General features: G+C 36.0%; 1 protein-coding gene across 2 annotated transcripts; it reads left to right on the top strand.

Moving 5' to 3' along the window:
• The first annotated feature begins 2,969 nt into the window (after positions 1-2,969).
• Positions 2,970-21,528, top strand: LOC144341976 (putative methyltransferase-like protein 24). Of its 2 annotated transcripts, none has more exons than XM_078005416.2 (6): positions 2,970-3,137; positions 4,895-4,947; positions 6,644-6,855; positions 18,519-18,590; positions 19,601-19,745; positions 21,168-21,528. In XM_078005416.2, the coding sequence occupies exons 1-6, from the start codon at positions 3,065-3,067 to the stop codon at positions 21,480-21,482; spliced, it is 870 nt and encodes a 289-aa protein (XP_077861542.1). In that variant the 5' UTR covers positions 2,970-3,064; the 3' UTR covers positions 21,483-21,528. The 2 variants fall into 2 exon arrangements, with proteins under 2 accessions (XP_077861542.1, XP_085354575.1); XM_085498449.1 differs by lacking the exon at positions 2,970-3,137 and adding an exon at positions 6,091-6,147 and having other exon boundaries at positions 4,902-4,947.
• The last annotated feature ends 265 nt before the right edge of the window (positions 21,529-21,793 follow it).

Here is a 21,793-nt window from a genome sequence, read left to right as displayed (position 1 = left end):
ACGCTTTCATTAGATGGCAATTTGGAAGTAGCGTTGGTCGATATCCACTACCCAAATTTGTGGTACAACATTGTACATAATGAAAATAGGATCTTTTACGATGCCTCACCCAATCTAAGAGATCACGGAGAACTGAAATTAAATCCGGGCTACAACAATTACAAATGAAAGACGCGCTAGTCTCTACTTTGCCGACATTAGAAGTTTGTATTCACTCTACGTGTATTGCAATATAGTCGAACACCAAATGGTCGGTGACGTCTCTGTACCTCTCTCTATCACACTTACAACAAACTGTACTTTCTCTTGATTCGAACGTCAACATTCGAGACTGTGGAGATTGATATAAGGTCTGATGCGGAGGAGAAGGTGCCATTTCAACGCTGATGTTTGATCGTAACGCTGAGTTTTCACAAAGCTCATCCTTGCTAGTGTGAAGAAAAGGAAATGAACATACATCGACCTTACACTCCTCACGTGGGGGTTTATAAAAATTACTACATAAATCAGATTTATGGTGCAAGACTGCAAAGCGGATATGGAATCGGAAGTATGTTTTTTGGATTGTCAAAATCGGCCGCACCTCTATTACCCCACAAGGTCTGAAAGCAGTGGCAAAACCAGCGCTTGATGTCGGTTTGGGTATTCTAGGTGACGTTGTACAAGGGAAAAACTTTAAGAACGCGGCTTCAACTAGAGCAAGGACTGCTGGTCGTCAAATTACTTCTTCAGTATTGAGCAATATATTTGGAAAACCCTCTCAAACAGGGCGAGGACGCACCATCAAAAGGAAGAAGACAACAACGAGACGTGTCATTTCTTCCAAGGCTAAGAAGAGGAGAATTTGACTGAACATCATGGCTATTGTACACGATCACTTCTGCGAATGCAAATATAGTCGAATACCTTCGTCCGGAAGTGACTACATCGATATTGCTTCCACGCTTTTGCATATCAAGGCTAAAATCACGAATGCCAATGGAGGTAATTTTGTAATTGACGTGTACCTGAATGGAAAGCAGATTTTGGACGCATCTCCCACCTATTCTTACAGAGCCATGATCGAAACGCTATTGAATTATGGAGGGGACGCCAAATCAACGCAGATCGGTGCAGCGATATTTGAGAAGGACACCACTGGAAAAATGAATTTCGCAAACCCGAGGGCCGCTGATGGTGACACTAACATGGGACTCAAACGCTGATACGTGTATACATCAATGTTAGAAGCGAGCAAGTTTCCGCAAAGCCATTGAAGATGGACTTCACAGCAGATGGTGGCAGAAGTTGCATCATGGCTTATGACACCCTGTTTACCTGTACAAATAAAATTGGTCAAGACCAAGGCAACGGCATCACTCGAGATGAATATCCTGAAGGGTACACAATCTTCGCATTTGACCTCACTCCCGACGAATTGGCCAGCAATTATCACTTCAATTTGATACTGGAAAGAAAGATTGGTCTTGAGATTCAGTTCAGACAAGCATTGACTAAAACTGTGTCCATTTTGATTTATGCTGAATATGACAACGCTATCGAGATTGACAGAATCAGAAACGCATTGACCGATTTCTAGCTGCGATGGACACGAATCAACTGGATCGTATTCTGTTGACTAATCCATACACTAGAAATGTGTTCTTCGGCGTTTATGCCTAAGGCAAAAGGGTTGGAGTATCCCACAGCATTTGTATCAAACACCGATTACAGTAGCGGGGGCGGGACACATTGGGTAGCATTTTATCTGAAGGATCCCTACCGCGAAGAATATTTTGACGCGTACAGTAGTCAACCCTATTACGTGGAATTTAAGAGATTTCTCGATAAAAACGTTTGTTCATGGATCTACAATCATCAAATACTACAAGCCCCATTCTCTACAGTGTGTGGTCAATATGAGGGGAACCTATGAAGTCCGTAGCTGACTCTTTAACGCGTGATAGACATTTGAATGACATTTATTGAACAGATATATCGAAAACTTTACCGGATATTTTTTCCCACGCAGTTTTACTAGGTGACTTATACTTTTGAAATTTCTCATGTATACTCTCTTTATATAACTATCGATTTCTCTTTTTCTTTTTATCACAGATGAGCGATTCTGATCAGAAAAAGTGTGTATTGACTTTTCGATGTTACTCGTTTTTTCTCGTTTTTTTTATTATAATTGAAACTTTATCATGTTAGAACAAATGTATTCTTATATTACTCAGTGTGAATACTTAACCGCGTTTGAAAATGTATACTCTATGTTTTTCAACCATTTTAAAATTTCATGTTTATTACTATCAATATTATTATTATTACTCTTATTAATATTACTCCTAATAAAATCATTCTTATTCTTATAATACTCAGTTTTTAATCCATTCTTTTTTGATTATTTACTCAAAAAAAATATTCTATGTAACTGATCTAGTTTTACCCTTAACTCCGTTAGTTTTTAAAATTACGTGTATTTATGAGCGTATGTGTGTGTGTTTGTGTGTGTGTGTACGTTTACGTGTGTGTGTGTGAGCGCCCTCTACAATATATTCTGAAAAATCTTTCGTGACGTCAATGCTCGTCCAATTAAAAAAAATAATTAAAAAAATGATGGCAATTTATGCAAATGTATTCACGATGACCTCGTTACCACCTCGTATTCAAATATATTTTATTTATGCAAGTGTATTTGCAGTATTCCATTGTGACGTCATCCTCATTCAAATGACCCCCTTCACGGCTTTGTACGACATTTATGATAATTTATGCACGGTACCCATTGTGACGTCATCATTTATGCGCGGATCCCCATTGTGAAGTCATCTCACTCCGTATGACGTCATTCCATCACATGGTGAACAGCGCCCTCATGGTTTCCCTATAGTGTGTCATAAACTACTAATATTCATATGTATGGCTACAAGCCTAATCTGTAACAAATAAACATTCAATTTACTAAGCTTGCTACAGGCAACGTGAGAATTGTGGGTAACAACTTAACCGGCTGGCACATCTGAATAGTCCAAACATCCAGAACTCGGCATTATTGGTATTAGCTCATGTTGGTACCGCAATGGTTGCAATGAAAAAGACAATTATTCTGTGTACCCTGTGTCTAACTGTTATAATAGTATCATTTAACTTAGGTAAGTTTTTTCTATACAGTATTTTATCTTGTCATCTAATGTACTGGCAGGAACAGGTATCGTTTCTCACTTCCAGGGTTGGATGTGACATTCGTATATGTTCTCTGTAATAACAATCATTTCAATGAATTTAGCATTGCCTCGAAAGTGCAAAGAACATTAATTAGCTTACATTCTTATTGAGAATTGTTTGGTTTGAAGCTTATAATAGTAGTTAGAGCCGGAATTTGCTGATAAGCTGTATAGGAAACAGTACATAAGGAAACGAACCGGGGGGAGCTGTTCTTGGTGCTCATCGTTACCACCAGCATACTTTGTCATTTGGTGAACTTGCGTGGTCAATCACATTATTTGCACGTGCATCATTTAAAATTTGCTTGACGGAAAATATGTGATTTCCCTTGTCTCCTGTGTGACCCATCACAGTGGCCTATTGTGTGGCGGGCTTGGATAAGATCAGTTTTATAGAACGGAATGTCACTAAAAATATAATGCTTTCACATTATATTATATTTGAATGCTAATGTGTAAAAACTGACCAGATATATACTTTAGTGTGTTATTACAATAATATAACAAATATTTGGGTGTTCGATAACATGATATATTCAAATACAATTAGCTCATGTCTTTGCGAGTTATAAAAAAAAGTATTCATCTCCTACAGCATTTTCTTACAAGCATTGTATACCCTCAGCACAAAGGTAACATACCATAACAATATATATAAATTTAAAGCGAATTTCAGAGACAAACATCATCCAGCGTCTATTGTGATTTTACTACTGGTAACACCAGTCCACTGTCAGCTGGCGTATGACAATTTACCGATATTTATTATATAGAGGCAGCCATCTTGAATCTAAATAATGAGAAATAATGAGACAAGCTGATTCAGACTCTTAAAAAAAATGACCTAAAAAATCACAGTCAAACTATCTGTGTTGGCCGTTAACCAAATTCGGCCGAATTTATTATGTTTTGTGTGGTGAATTCACTTGCATACAAGTACCTAATTATACGAAGAACACTTTTGCGTGGCTTTTAAAATAGCAATGATCGTCAACTTGGCAACAAGAATGACCCGACCCGGGCTTCTATCTTTTTGCTTTTCCGAGGTTTCTATAAGGTTTCCGGTAAGTCCACGCGGCGCGAATATAACCAAATGACGTCACAGTGCGACGTACGGCCTGTAAAAATGTTTTACCACAATAATAAACTGTATTTTCCTTTAACACTTGCTACCCCATTTTCTCTTCATAAATACCCTCTATTTTATTCGTTTCCGATTGCAACTCTATTTGTATACAGGGCACAGTGCCTAGGCACAGTTTTTTATTTATTGTGGTTAATGTTACTTATGCCAATTGTGCAAGATAATATGAGGTTATTACAGCAGAGTATCAACAGCAGAGGTCGATGTGCGGCGTACTGTCTGAGTGCATAATTTGAGGTATTCTCGTAATAACCTTATTATTATACATCTTTTCCGTCCAAGTTTAGAACAGAATCAGCAAAGTTCTTTATGTGGAGTCCGGTCAAACCCTGATGGCAGCCATGTTTGTTTTTATTATTAGAGGACGCTTACGCACGTAATCATTCCATATTTGGAATTCGCATTTCCTTACATGGTAGGATGGAAATAGCCCGCAAAATTACGGCACGCTGCAGAATACATGTACTAAGACCGTCACTTGTCTAGAAAAGTACTTTTTAAGCCAAGTTTATAAAACAAATATATGTATCATTTACTGTAGGTAAAACATGGCAGCAATATGAAGACGATCATTACAGGTTACCGTCACCACAGGTAAGACTTTGTAATTTACCTTCCACAAAGACGTGCTTTAAAATAAACTGTTACAGTGGAAGAGGTCGTCTGGTGGCGCTATCTGTAAGACCATCTTGAACTGCATTTAGCTTTGATTTCAGTTTAAATTCTAATTTTTGTTAGGTTATTGTACGCACAATCAGTGACCTAAATATTGTTCGCAGTAGTCGACGTACGTCAGTTTAGATCTGTTGAGATCAAATTTACCCATTTAATGACATACAATATCGATTTCGATGAAATTAGGACAATCTGGATAATATTGAAGTAAGTTTTAATCACAGTCCATCTATCCCCTGACAGTCAGTCACTATTTTTGATATCGTCAGTGCTATGAGTTTTTTTTACAACTTAGTTGTTTATTTGAGCTTTTTCACATATTTTTTTTAATCAGGATATCTGTATAAGGTCATATTAGCCGACGAGTATTTGTCTAATTTATCTATTTCACCAGCAGCGACACATTTTCGCAACAAATTGTCATACAGAAATTGTTCGTGTTTGACTTTTGGGGTGATTGAAATGAACTCTATTTTATTTACCCTTCACGTCGCGAAACCAATATTTGTCTCCGATTTTGACATTTTATGATCGACACATATCATTAAAAATTGGTGGGCTGATTTGTTATTTGTCACACAGAATTTTATTAATGTTAAATTGGGCGATTTTTATGGAGGCTCTTTCGATCGTAAATGCAAATGGCAACGTTTTGAAATGACAATGTACGCTATTCTGTTCTAAAAAAAACTCATTTATATACAAACATTAAAGCATTGTTTTGTACTTTTGCATAGAATAAAGTCATTAGTTGTTGTTTAGTTGACTTGAATTGTTATGAACCCCCCCCCCCAAGAATCATAAATATCACAGGTTTTTCGATCGACCACGTTAACATGAACAGCGTCATTTTAACAAGATTTGTTTAGCGAAATCGACATGTTGGTACGCGCCGTTTTTTCCCTATTAAAACTAGAAGATGATCGCAATTTCCGATATTAATCTTTACATAGCAGGAACTGGATGTTTATGAGCTGGTAGGCTGGTTTAGATGCATATCAGGAATCAAAAACCCAACATTTCATAGTGCTAATTTTGTTTACATGTTTGTTTACGTTGTAGTTGCCTTAATTTGAGGTCAAAGTGAAGTCATACAATGAGGTATCGCCTTGCATGACGGTAAATTTGCCGAGTTTAATGAATATTCTAACGGTATCGTAATCTGTCTGACTTCATGACTCCCTCTGCCCGGGTGAGAACGGTTTGTTTACCCGCAATGCGGTTCGATACAAAATAACGCTAGTCGTATCCAGACCGGGGTTAGAGGGACTGTGTTTTAATAAACTGTTTTACTGCGACATGGTAGGGCCAGTATACATGCACATGTATAGAATGTACATTTATCTTAGGTGTGATACATTTAGTACATTTACATTTATTAACTTGTTTCTCGTAGTTAAATATGTATGTAATGACCGCCAGGTAACTTTGGCACACCGTCTTTGCTCCAAATGCACGTAGATTTATATAAAAACATTTCCATGAAGTAAGTTATTCAGTTTTTTAAGATAAAACATAATTTTAATTTGAATCACTGATATTAAAAATATAATAATTTGTGGCTATTGAAGAGCAGACATACTTAGAACAGTGTATAAATGTATTATTGTTTTAGAGGAGAGAAAATAACGTTGAAGCAAGCAAGATGAATATTAATCACACGGATAAGAATGAAGTGTGGGGATCATTATTGAAGTATGTCACAACTCAAGAGTACACTTGTAAAAATATGAAGAGAATGGGCTATGCAGCACCACGGGATGGAGGATGGTTTATCTGCATGGATGTACACATTGATTCCAATTCATGCATTGTATACTCAGTAGGGTAGGTATTATCACTATGTTGATTTTACTATATAACAGGGTAGCAAAAAAAAAAACATGTGTTTATTGTTTATTGCTACCCTGGTTGTTCGCATAGCTCTAGAACAAACATTAGCACTGTATTGATGGAAGGTGTATGAGTAACGCCATTCAGAATCAAATCACAAAACATGGCAAGCTTCAATAAATCCTTCATTGACATCGGCTAAAAATGTAAAGTTGGGTTACAAAACAAAAGAAGGGACAACGCAATTGACTTGTATACAATGCTGGACACGTACTATCGAAAACAAGCCTACACGGCTGCTGTAAATCAGTAGTTAATAACTGATGCACGACAATATAAACTTATAATGTTGATTCTGCTACGTGATTAGGTGACAGATGCCAAAACTAGCTGAGGCCATAAATAAAATTCAAACTAGCCACACTTTCTTACTAGGAAACACAATCATTGACATAAATATCCATTTAAATATTTAATTATAATAACCCACACTGTGCCATCCCAGATACCCCATAGCTGGCCAAGATTAAGCTAGGTACAACACCTATCGCAATCGAAAGCCAGCGAGTGGAGAACCCGCTGTGAAACTTACATTATGAATGATTGGTTATATAATAAACTTAACTTACAATATTGTAATATTTAGGATATCCCAAACATGTGTACATGCAATAAATACACAATCCAATATGTAGCAATAAATATACAAAGTAAGTAAAATAAACAACACATAATAAACGTTAGATCAGTTCATGCATGTTGACCTTGTATTAATACTAAAAAATGAGACTTGAGACTGCCGTTTGAAGTGAGAGTCACACCAGACGTTATCACGTGTCACCTCGTAGTGTCATTATGAGATGGCGACGCATGCTACCCGAGTAACACCTACCAACACAGTGACTCTGCATCGGGCGTCGTAGCGGTCGACCCCATGCAGAAGACCGAGATATATTTGACTGGTGTCACGGTAAGGGCATCCGACCAGAGCCAACATGTTCTGTGCGGCGATCCCCCCCCCCCCCAATTAAAACATAAGATAATGGTATTTGAAAAATTTACATAACGTTGCGAGGCGAGGCGAGGCAAGTCATCGCATTTGTCTATCGTTATTGTCGTTTACAATAAATCATCAACAGATGTGTTTATGTTTTTATTAACATTGCACAGCGCGTAAAAGTCGGATACTGTGTGTAGACTATAACGATGTTTTGTTACTCAACTGTCGTATTTAGCTTGTATTTTAGTGTGTATGCCAACCGATGATACACAGGGCACAGATTCACTCTATAAAGGAACGCAGCCACACTTTACACACTAACAAGAAGAAGCGCCTACTAAACCTTTTATATTGTAGAGAACTCTGGGGTTCACAGAATTTCAATGGCAGTTTATAAATACAATTTGTTTGAGAGTTTTCTTAGTCAATTAGTTTGTTCGTCATTTAGAAAATGTATTAACAATAAATACTTTATAGATTATTAAACCATCGGACTATCGAACCCTCGGACAATACAACTCTCGGACTACTAGATGAACCCTCGGACAATAAAACTCTCGGACTACTAGATGAACCCTCGGACAATAAAACTCTCGGACTACTAGATGAACCCTCGGACAATAAAACTCTCGGACTACTAGATGAACCCTCGGACAATAAAACTCTCGGACTACTAGATGAACCCTCGGACAATAAAACTCTCGGACTACTAGATGAACCCTCGGAATATCGAACCCTCGGACAATAAAACTCTCGGACTACTAGATGAACCCTCGGACTATCGAACCGTCGGACAATAAAACTCTCGGACTACTAGATGAACCCTCGGACAATAAAACTCTCGGACTACTAGATGAACCCTCGGAATATCGAACCCTCGGACAAAAAAACTCTCGGACTACTAGATGAACCCTCGGACAATAAAACTCTCGGACTACTAGATGAACCCTCGGACAATAAAACTCTCGGACTACTAGATGAACCCTCGGAATATCGAACCCTCGGACAATAAAACTCTCGGACTACTAGATGAACCCTCGGACAATAAAACTCTCGGACTACTAGATGAACCCTCGGACTATCGAACCTTCGGACAATAAAACTCTCGGACTACTAGATGAACCCTCTGACAATAAAACTCTCGGACTACTAGATGAACCCTCGGAATATCGAACCCTCGGACAATAAAACTCTCGGACTACTAGATGAACCCTCGGACAATAAAACTCTCGGACTACTAGATGAACCCTCGGACTATCGAACCTTCGGACAATAAAACTCTCGGACTACTAGATGAACCCTCGGACAAAAAAACTCTCGGACTACTAGATGAACCCTCGGAATATCGACCTGTAACCCTTTCGTCAGGTGTGTCTAATTTCATACAGTATTGTATGAATATAATAGAATGGGAGAATGGAGATGTGTTGTGGGGAATGACCAAATGCTAGAAGTGTCCGTTCAACCTAAATATTGCCTATGTAAGCTTCCCCTTAAAAAGCAACCTTAGTGCTATCTGCCGGAAAACCCAGTCGAAAATGGTACACCTCGTGTCCTACATTGACCCTTCATTCACAATTTTAGTCAAAGTTATAGGCCATTAAGTCAGTATTGAAAATAAATATTTACACAAAATGTCTAATAATAATAAACCACGAATTGTTAAAAAAAAATAACAAGTTGTCATAAAGATGACCTCAATGATTTCGCTGAAATCGAAAGACTATGTGACATTTTACCTTTTATTTGAAAAAAAATTTCTGTGGTTGCGGTAGTTACTCTCGGATTCTGCATTTTCTGGGACGCATGGTAAAAATTACTTTTGCAGCGTGAAAATTACTTTTGCGTTTTTCGAATCCTACGCGATGTTTTGATGTCATTGCGGGCTTAGTCTTTTCCACGAAACTAAACGAAATAAAACTATACTAAAGTTTTTAACGAAATCGAAAATCGCCACGACATAGAAATAAATTTCTCGAGAATATTTAGTTTGCAGCTCTATAAATACCAGTAACTAACATCATGACAGTTCAATAAATAAATACGAGTAACTATAACATGACATGACTGCCATTTCGATTGACAAAACATGGACGACCCAAAACGAGACAAAAAACCAAAACTACCCCGAAATGAGCCAGATAACTCCAAAACGAGCCAAAAACAAGCCAAACGGACCAAAAACGAGCCAAATGAGTCACAAACGAACCAAAATTAAGAACAAAATAAAAAGGATAAACAATCAGACATTTTTGAAAGGATACTTGGAACTGGCAATTGGGGGCCTATCCCCAAACATTATAATAAATTAATAAAAATCTCTTGATAATATGAGCAAGTAAATACTAAATAATTATAACACAATAAACAAACTAATTCATAATAATTTTAAGTAATAAATAATTTTTAACAAAATAAACACTATACTAGATAATTATTAAGAAGTAACCATTACATTAACTAATTAAATAAGGCATCGCAATAATTAATTAAATACATAAATAAAGTCTGAACCTACTATTTCCAAGCTGTACTGGAAATGGAAAAACAAACAAAAGGCATAAAAAACTAGTCTAGTAAGAATAAAAATACTGTAAAATTATATTCAAATTAAAATGCGTTATAAAAGACAGTCTTACGCGTTGTAAAATTGCGTTGTAACTCGTGATAAGAGCGACCAGTAAATTTGGCTGGGGTGATTTTATAAGCAACGAAATTTGAGGGGATTGTTGTACTTAGATCGAAAAACGGACTCGCCCATTTAATTGTCTGAATCACTGTGGATGGCGCTATAAAAAATATAGAGTTGAACATTAGAAATGTTGGAAGACAATTACTTTTTTCTTAAGTTTTGAACTGGATTTGTTCACGATGGAGCAGCTGTAATATTGTCTCCGCTCTTTTATAGGAGTAAGTTATTTTTTAAACGTTTGTTTTGTAAAATGTTCTCTGTATATGTTTTGACAAAATCTAGTCAATGGAAAATCCCCGATAGAATAAATATCACTGCGCACATCGCGCATGATTGTTAAACATCTAAAAGCTCAAAGGGGTAAAGGGTGTCACGTGAAACGTTATGTCGATTGTTTCTGCCTCATACCTGGTGGCCACCACTTGTCGCGCTTTCTACTGGTTAGTTAAATGCGTCCATGCAACAAAATTATTTTAACACTATTTTTATATGTCACATGAACAAATAGAGCGTACTCGGGTTTACATTGATATAACCCAGAACACTAAAAGGATAAAATGTGTTTAAATCTTATTGATCCGTCATCCTCGATCATTATGAGATGACCGCGATTGGTCATATGTTACATTAGCCCCGCAATCATCCGCCTATGCGACATGATACATTGAGTGATATGGTGCCAAGTATGCCAACTGATGCCAACTCAATACCATACACAAACTATTTACCATTATGCCCACAGACTCCGTACTCAATTAAAACGGTATATATATATTATTAGTTTGTGCAACTATCTGAAGTAGTTGGCTTATGAGCTCGCCTGGCGTCTGCTAAAAGATGAGAAGATGTGTTAAAATGTGTGTTACTCTCTCACCAAGTATCGCTCTTGGTTAACTATTGTTTGGGAGTGAAATTTACTTCCATGTCGCTCAAACTGTTAGTCGGATGCCAAGGTGTTATGGCTGTCATAATACGTCACATGACATGTAGAGCAGTTTCACTGCCACAGGCTACGAAACTCCAGTGGTAATGTTATTTTTGAAACTGGTAATAATTTAATAGGTCAAATGTCACAGTGATCATTCCATTCAAGCAGCACAACTACGACGAACTAGCCACTAACGACAAAACAGGTGATAGAAAAGAAAATAACTATAAAACAACGATTGTAGCCTTTATTATCGACACAATCAATTCAGATCACAAGGTATTCTGGTATTTAACATAACATTACTTGAGGGTGCGACTGACTGACGTGTGGCATGACGTGAATTTCGTATCTGATGTGTACTCCGTTTTGATTCATAAGATCTGGGGAAAAAGCAAATGGGTAACGTTCCTTGAAAATACTTTTTATACCCTATATCGCGTTTCCCTGAAAGTAAATTGTATGACGTATTCAGTGCGTACAAATATTATGATTTTTGCTATGCAATGCAGCAACTACAAACTTTAACCTAACGTTTTTTCCAATAGGGTAGTGACATAGTTACCGTGGTAGGTGTGACGTCACAAAAAATACAATAACACCCATTTTTGTCAATGTAAGGCACCTTAAACGTGTGTGTTGGTAACATATATACGTAACTGTATCCACATTGCATTACATATACTGAACAGATACAGTCAACGTCAACCGACATATGTGTCCAGTTATATAATATATTTGGGACAATGTAATGCAGGAAAGATTACATCATACATATACTTTGTGCCTTAGTAAAATGCTTTAATTATGTGGCATTGGATATGCCCAGAAGAGGGCCCACTATGCTCATTCACATAACGTTTACAACCAGTGTTTATCAAAATTAAAGGGAATGACATAAAACATCTTTTACACGTGGCGGGGTATCCTAGATTTCATGATATAATGGGCGATATTATGAGCATTGCTTGTTGAATTGTGACGTATCATTCATGCGAGAACGGTTTTTGGCTGCGTTGGCCCCGTTCGCAGGGAGTTCTTTCTAAACATAAAAGTAGTTTTTTTAGCCGCCCATTTCAAAATCCTTTTTTTTTTTAAATCAAATGTTACTACTACAGGTAAAGCTTTGAAAATTACAGCTAAACTCTAAATCTAAATTGCTTACTGCTAATTAATTCATTGAAATTACGCCACAAACCAAATATTAATTGTTTTTGGAAAACTTAGGTTAGCTATCAGGGGGAAATTCTCTTCTCTCGGGTTCTCCACACTTGCCAGGGGGGAATCTCGTCTCGTCTCTCTATCTCGTCCCCTTGAGGTACGGGATCGGGAAAGTCACTTTAACTTTACAGTCAAATAAGACACACACAACGAAATACGTTTCAGCTCTCGTCTTAGTCGATCAATCGAGCACTCTATCAGACACAGCGCCCTGGGGAAAAAATCCCCAAGACTCTCGCAAGGCTGACCCAAGACTCGCCCAAGACTGGACTGCCTCAAGGCTCGCCCCTGGACTCTCTCGGACTGCGTCTGTCGTGGAGTATTCGCCAAGACCAACTCAAACTCTCTTTATTCATTTTCAAAACTCTAACCAATTACAAAGCAGTAAAAAGACTCTAGGGCGTAACCTTCAATCATAAAGCCAATCAAACTAAGTACTGAATACGTCATATCTTTTGATTAATCGTGATTAATTTTATTATTTGCATACGTGCATATATTCATTACGATTTTTGATTTATTTACTCGTGTTGACTTCTTCTGGGACATCGGCTAATTAGCGAGATGGGAACAGCGCCTCCAACTGAAAGTATCTTTTCAAAAATGACTGACCGCTTACCCTTTTTGATTTTGTGTCCAATTTTGGTTCGTTTGTGACTCATTTGGCTAGTTTTAAGTTATTTGGCTCGTGTTGGGGTAGTTTGGGTCGTTTGGCTCGTTTTGTTTTGTCAATCGAAATGGCGATCATGCCATGTTATAGTTACTCGTATTTATTTATTTATTGAGCTGTCATGTTAGTTACTCGTATGATTTATTGAGCTGCAAACTAAATCTTCTCGAGAAATTTATTTCTATGACGTGGCGATTTTCAATGTCGTTAAAAAGTTTGATATAGTTTTATTTCGTTTCGTGGAAAAGACTAAGTCGTCATTGCCATGTTTTGTCCTGTTTGTATTCGATTTTACGCATAACGCCGGGTCTATTAATCATCAATGGGGCAAATTTTCAAAAACAACACACCGAGATCATTATGATGGCCTGTCATCTATATACTTTCACTCACTTAAGGTAGCGGGACTGTTATTTGCATACTTGTTTTCATCTTCTAATTGTGACTAATTGACTACAAATAGACCCGGGAAAGTATATATTTTTAGAATCGCCAGACTTCAAGCTTTTCACAAGTGTATTTTGCATGCCTGTATCTGCATTCTACAACACGTTACTCAATCAAAGGTGAAAAATTACTTTTTCTGTAAAAAAATAATTACGCATTTATGCTGGCGATAAGAATTATTTTTTTCACTTTTCCTAGTTGTTCAATAGTCTGGTAAATTGAATGTGTCTGGTCAGTTTTATTCAAGCAACGCGTTTTAAAAAATAGTGTGCTGAATTTCAATTACTGTTTTAGTCGCATTGCCTCCAACTCAAACCACAACTTGTTGGTAAATAATCGATGAAATAGTCTGGACACATTCAAGTTCCTCTCATTGTCACCTTAAATCTGTGAACATTTTGTGTTAATCCGACGACAATAAGTATACGTTATTTTTTGTTAAAGACCTTGTATTTTGAAAAACATAAACTCCTAGAAAACGTCCATGAAGTAACAGCAAAGATTTTCAAGCTTGTTTATCGGCACAATCAATTTGTTTTTCCATCAAGGTCTGTTTTAACATGTGTAGGGGCATCCAAATGTGTAAGGCTATTGGAAACCAAAAAAATAAAGGAATGGGATAGCTATAATTGGATAAAATCGGCAGATGAAAACACCAAAATCAATGATTTTTTTTCAGTGGCTGAGTGACCTTGTGTCTGACAGATTCATATGCAAATGAATAATCTGTAAAATAAACAGGGGCGGAGACAAACCACTCAAATGTTTGGAAACACTCAGTGTGTGTCAGATAGCTACTGATAACACATCCTAACATTGCTTTGTCTTGAGTTTATCTTTGAAACTTATAGGCACACAGATTAAACCTGTGTTGTTGATTTTGGAAAACACTACTGAGGCTGCCTTGCTTCCATTCAGAAAATCAACATTTTAACCAACTTACATGACATTCTATGGTATGTTGACTTTATCAGATGAAAGTTTATAGTGCATTTCATCAATTAATAAATAAATGTGAAAATCGTAATTTTCAACACAAATAATAGTCTCGCTACCTTAACTGTTGTAATGTTGACTATAAACAGGTTCGTCATATCCAACATGGATTGTTAAATTTCGAGGAAAGAATGATCTTTATACTTTTTAACAATGTAAAAGAAAATCCTCAAGCAATTATAGCGTCTGTAATACTAGTACGATGTTTGTATAACGAATTGCCTGAATCGCCCGGCTGCAAATCACAACAGAAGGCCAATGTCTTCCCGGTGTCTGCCCATCTTTATGAATGAACGGACGAGTATATTGATGTGACAGATCCGTGCATATTAATTAAGTAATTATAATCGGCTGCAGAATGACCAGCACGACGTGGTGGACAAACATCTGAAGATAAATCAGCTTGTTTACGCTTTGAACCAGTTTCTTGGCAGTAACTTCAACAGCTTCCTCTTTTCATTTGCGGTGACTAGCTTCCAGAACCCACTGATCAAAGTCCCATTCATTACAAACGCCATATACAGTTTGATCAGGATTCTTCACAATATGTGAATATGTTTTGTGGAGATTGAAAATAAAATGATTTCAGCATTTACAACATTTCGTCAAATACTTTCTAGGGGTAATTTGTATTGCCTATCGGCGAGGATACGACCCAAATACCTTTCCAGTTCTTAGCATTGGGTTGATTGGCCATATTAATTTTTCCTCAAAACTACACTGTAAATCCAACTGTTTTAAAATATTACACATTTTTGTCTCCATCTTGAAAATTACTTTAAGTGTTTTATAAGTGTTTCTCTAAAAATCGCAATTGAGTGGTTTTTGCACGTAACACATTATGTAAAGTGTTTCCACCAGGAACATGTATAAAAAAGAGCTTATTAACACAACACTTTTAAAAGTGATTTTACTAGAAACACATTTTTAAAAGTGTTTCTACCAGGAACATGTATAAAAAGAGCTTATTATCACAACACTTTTAAAAGTGATTTTACTAAAAACACATTTTAAAAAGTGTTTCTACCAGGAAAATGTATAACAAGAGCTTAATATCACAACACTTTTAAAAGTGATTTTACTAGAAACACATTTTGAAAAGTGTTTCTACCAGGAACATGTATAAAAAGAGCTTATTATCACAACACTTTTAAAAGTGATTTTACTAGAAACACATTTTGAAAAGTGTTTCTACCAGAAATATGTATAACAAGAGCTTATTATCACATTACTTTTAAAAGTGACTTTACTAGAAACACATTTTGAAAAGTGTTTCTACCAGGAACATGTATAAAAATTAGCTTATATTCTCAACACTTTTTTTGATCAACTAACTTTGATTTTACTAGAAACACATTTTGAAAAGTGTTTCTACCAGGGACATGTATAAAAAGAGCTTATTATCACAACACTTTTAAAAGTGACTTTACTAGAAACAGATTTTGAAAAGTGTTTCTATCAGAAACATGTATAAAGAGTATATTATAACAACACTTTTAAAAGTGACTTTACTAGAAACACATTTTGAAAAGTGTTGTATAAAGTGTATATTATGAAAAAAAACATTATCATTTAGGGAAGTGTTAAGTAAAATATATCAAATGATGCGTTTTATGATCAAGCACATTGCACTATTGTACAGTAATTATAACATACAATAAACAGGTCACATAATAAAGTTAGTATTTATTCCTAAATATAAACATTAATAAGGTAAGAGTATAACGTTTTAAAAAGAACGACAATATAGTTATTGTAAAGAATAGTAAAAACCACAGGAAGAAGTGATTTCGACGTGTTTTTACTGAAATTCAAACCTTTCTGGTCTTGTAAATGCATTAAGTTGAGTTTAATCAGTTATCGTAACAACCCGCATATAATGAAATGATTAGACGCCGCTGCAAATAACAAAGCAGTACACAACTACCAACCCTGGCTCTATCAATTACACTTTCCACACGTTTTGTAACGGAGTAACAATATTATCATACCTTATTTAGAATAACTTCCGGTTTCTTTCCTTCCCCTGAAAATCTAAAAGGCATCATTCGGTGGACGTTTTTACCGAATATTCCACCTGTCCACAAACCCCAATAGTATAAATCAATCACTGAATGAGCGTGAGCACGACACAAGTTACTAACATACATTAGTGTTCACCGTGAAAAAGTAGCAAACTAAATTATCGTTCAATATTTGTTTTCATATTGAATTTATTGTATTAATAAAATATCAGAATAACAGTTAACTGATTGTGTATAATTAGAAACTTAAAGAAGCTTGTTTAAAATATACGCAAATCTGTATAGGTGTCCGGTAATCACCAATTTAAATGGAATTCAACATTAAGGCTTCGCCAATAGAATAATAGCTGTAAAGGATATAAATGTAATGTTAGATCACAGGTAATCAGCGCCTGTCTAGCGCTGCGTCATCCAGCTTACTAACTCGAGCATTGATAACATCATGCATGTGTAATTCACCGGTTATTAAACTTGTGACAGGTACATGGTATCTACATTCGCAAAATATATGAATATATAAAACTGTTTATTATTGAAAATACTAAAATTTATCGCTACATGCACAGCATGTTTACTGACAATGGTTACGTATGTGAGCATTTTCTTTTATTCTAATAAATGTACTGCATACAGTCGATAATAAGCATTGTGTCTTTATAGATGGTTTTAGGTTGAAACATTGCATGTATGTTTGTTTCCGGAAGTATTTCAAAATATAACAATTAGGATGAAATTGATCACATATTTTTTTTCTTTGTTTTTGCCTTTTGTTCTGACGAATGTGTTAAATGTTTTATTATTCACTAACATTACTATTATTATTGTGCAGTAAACTACATCACCTTTAAAGTAAGTCGAACAAGACTGTATCATAGATCACAATATGTGTTCTTACAAACCACAAGTACAATTTTAACCATAGGGTTAGTTTTGAAACTTGGTAAATGAGTTGCTATTATCATTTAAATGTTATTGTAAATTCTCAATAAGGGTATCTTTTAAATGTCTCAAAATTAGTAGCCGTTGTTTTGAAAATCGACTGGTAATAACAATTGTGTGCACGACAATGCATATCAATTCTACGTCTGTGTCATGAATTAATTTTCGCGTATCTGTTTGTTGACCGACTTATTTAGCTGGTTACTAGTGAATGGCTGTGTTATATTTGTCATCGTTTAGGCTCATGCCAGGTCCTGGACGGAACTTGACTCAGTGATTTGGAACTAAATACGATATAACCGTCGCCATCCAGACTGCTATTTCTGACAGTTGATATTTGCAGTTAGTAATATAGTGAACGATTAATCAATAGATATGACGTGTCCAGCACTTAGTGTGATTGGCTATGTGTGAAGGCCACACCTTAGAGTCTTTAAACTTCTCTGTAATTGGTTAATTTTGATACTAATAAACAGTCTAAGTCCTTGTCACAGAGAGGGAGAGAGCTCCACGAGGCGAGAGAGTCTTGGTAAGTGCTGGGCAGAAACCCCGATGAGGCAGTTTGCCTCGAGGCATTCTTGATGTGGCTAAAGACTAGCTATTGAAACGTATTTCGTTGTGTGCGTCTATTTGACTGTAAGGCTTAAGTGACTTTCCCGGTCCGGTACCTCAAGCAGACGTGACATAGAGACAGGCGAGAATTTCCCTCCTGACATATGTTCTGTTGTTTGTTTATATAGAATTGCCAATAACTGGAGTTTTGATGACGACATGGCAGAGTTTGGTTGTAAGGTGTATTCATTTGACCCCTCGTAAGTATGGACATTCTATTCGTGTATTACTTTTTAAATTCTGCAATATGTCACTAAACACCATTACCCAATTGAACTGTGTGACTAGCTAGTATATGATGATCTCTAATTTTTTACTAGTTCATATGAATATATTATTTAAAATTTGCATCATTAATAATTAATACTTTAAGCTGTTTTCAGTTTAGTTGTACTATGAAGTCGTATTGTTGGCGTTTCATATATGACAAACGCTCCATAGTGCATTTCTGGGAATGTTATTCAAATCTCAGATTAGCATACATTTTATTTAATTCCCAGACTTCCTAAACAAACTGTTATAGCGCAGTATATACATCGCACAATTGTGTGACCCATATTAAAACCCACGCATCATTCATTTTATGATAGAAAAATATGATAAAGAAGCTCAGCTGTTATTCGTCTTTGTTTTCTGAAACCAAAGTGTTGTTTCAAGTGTTGATTGGGACTGTTTATAACGTTCAGTAAATTATTTAAAGCGTGGTAGTCGTCGCGCTACGCATGCACGAGATATATGGGTCTCATATAAACAAAGATGGCGACTTTGACTGTTGCGCAGAGTACAAACTGAGACGTTTCCAAGCTTTAATTAGGTAATTTCTAGGTGATTGGACGGTATCGAAGGAGTCGCTGATGGTATTCATGTACAAAGTTGTCAATCAGTAGTCGTAAACATCATTATACACATTGTGGTCGAGTTTTCAATGTGCAAATAATTATTTTAGGCTCACAGTAAATTATGTTCCGTATTTGACTAGTCATCGGTTATGGAGCGATACTTTATTGTACGATCAAAGGGGCGCATGCTCCATGCATGCATTTTAACACCTATACACCTATATTTTTTCAATGTAACAATATTCATAGACCTGGTCCACAGGGTGATATTAGCCGTTTTGAATTCTACATTTGTATACATTATATACCCTATCTGATTATTCAATTAGTTGTTTCAATTCGATTCATAGATTTACTATTTGTGTTTACAGCATTGGGCAACCAGACCATAAACATGCCGAGAATGTATGGTTTTATAACATCGGTCTATGGGATGAGAACATTGATAATATGACAACAAATAAGGGTGTATGGAAATGCAGAACACTTGATTCACTCAGGAAGTTCCTTGGCCACGTAAGTAACTGCATTCGATGCATTCGCGATAGGAGTGAAGCCATGGACGACAGGGAGCGCTACGTAAATATTCTGATAAAAAAAAACATAAATACATATGTAAAATCTTTGTTATCTACTTACACCATAGTGTACGAACATTCATTGTAAAGTCCAGGGTTGTTTATTGAATTAATTTTCAGTTTATATTCTTACTGGATAGGACAAAAGCATACAGATTAGTTATATAAACAACAAGCATTGTGTATGAAAAAGATTATTTTAACTAATTTTAAAGCTGCTAATAGTAGAAACAAGCATTGATATTGCATAGTCCCAGTTTAGTATTAGCAGTAGTCGATATAAATGTTCAGTACAAGTGACCTGTAGAAATGAAAGATCAATGTTTTTTTTAACACTAACGCAGATTATAGATTGTTTTACTGTCAGTATAGTACCTACGTGGAAACTTTGAACTGAATTGAACTATATATTATAGAGGAAATAGCATGAAAGAAAAAAAGCAGCCAGTCAGGTGTTATCGTTCAAGTATCTCCAAAAGAAATATGGCTTCCATCGTAACCTAATATGTAAGGTCATCATACAAATTTTAATAGAAAATCCCTTATTCAACCTTGAACTGAATCAGGCCATATCGCTCTGTTCAGCTCCAAGAAACAGTTTCGGACATATTACAGAATGTAATTTTACTTTTTTTTTTGGACAAAATGGCCACCATTTCGACAAATTTGATCAAATCTCAAAACAAAACATGGTGTTGTGTTATCTTGAAGAATAGTAACTATGTACAAACTTTGAACTGAATCAGGACATATCTTATGGACGAATCAGCACAAAAAACAAAACAAAATGGCCGCCAGTCGTCCATCTTGAACCGAATCACGAAAAAAAGGTGACGTGCACCTACAACCCAATATGCACTATCACTATACAAAGTTTGATTGAAATCACCCTGTTCAACTCAGAGAAAGAATCATAACAAAAAATGGCGTGTATGTCATCATACATTGTCTGTATGCCAAGGTTGAACGAGATCGGTCAAAGGGTGTCTGAGAAATGACTTCGAACGAACACACGGATGGAAGTCAAATTAATAGTCCCCGTTTTCAGACTTCGTCCGGGGACTAACAATCAGATGAATCTCATGATTCCATGGTGCAATCCCAGGGATAGAGGATCCCTGTTCAACTAAAACCAACGATGTTAATGTTCAATGATGATTCGAAAACATATTGTAGTTCTACTTTAATAGCTGAAATCATATACCAGGTATGAAGAATAATATATACCGGGTATGAAGAATAATAAAATGGTCAGGGATGTTAATAATACATTACTTTAGAAATAAAAAATAAAACCTACCAAATAAGCATATTAAAGTGGCCATAATACAATGTGTGTTTTTTTTATTAATTTTCTTAGGACACTGTTGATGTTTTAAAGATCGACATTGAAGGAAGTGAATGGAGTGTTTTTGTTGAGATTCTGAAGTCTGGTGTCCTTAATAAAGTTAAGCAGATTATGTTTGAGCTACATGTCGGTGGAATACCGGTCAATCGCGGGGCAAGTGATGGTATGAAAAAGTACAAACTACTCCATCAGTTACTTGCTGGTAATGGATTTAAACTATTCTATTCTGCGGACAACTCGCTGAAGACGAAAGTGTCCTGGGGTGATTTGGTAGAAGAACACGCAAATAATATTGAAATGGGTTTTGTTAATAGCAAGTACATGTAATGAGATGTAATTATTTCAATCGATATTAAAGTACAACACTACCATGGCTGAAAGTAATTATTTCACAATTCCAACTATATCTGAACTTATATCCTCATTAGATTGAATTGACATAACGTTTCTATTATTGGATTAAGTTTATACACAAAAACTCCAGCGAATATCAAACACGCAGAATTGACTTCCTGGCATGGTACAAAGCAACGTGTACAAATACAATATACATTGATAACTGAGACATCTGATGTTATTTATAGTTACAATTCTCAGAGGGTGAACATGTTGTACTTATAGGTCGAGTAGGATTTTTC

Source organism: Saccoglossus kowalevskii, chromosome 4, assembly GCF_978046115.1.
Source record: "Saccoglossus kowalevskii chromosome 4, keSacKowa6.1, whole genome shotgun sequence".
In the NCBI taxonomy this organism is placed as follows: domain Eukaryota; kingdom Metazoa; phylum Hemichordata; class Enteropneusta; family Harrimaniidae; genus Saccoglossus; species Saccoglossus kowalevskii.
The sequence above is the reverse complement of the archived record's forward strand: the minus strand, read 5'-3'. Positions and strand labels throughout refer to the sequence as shown.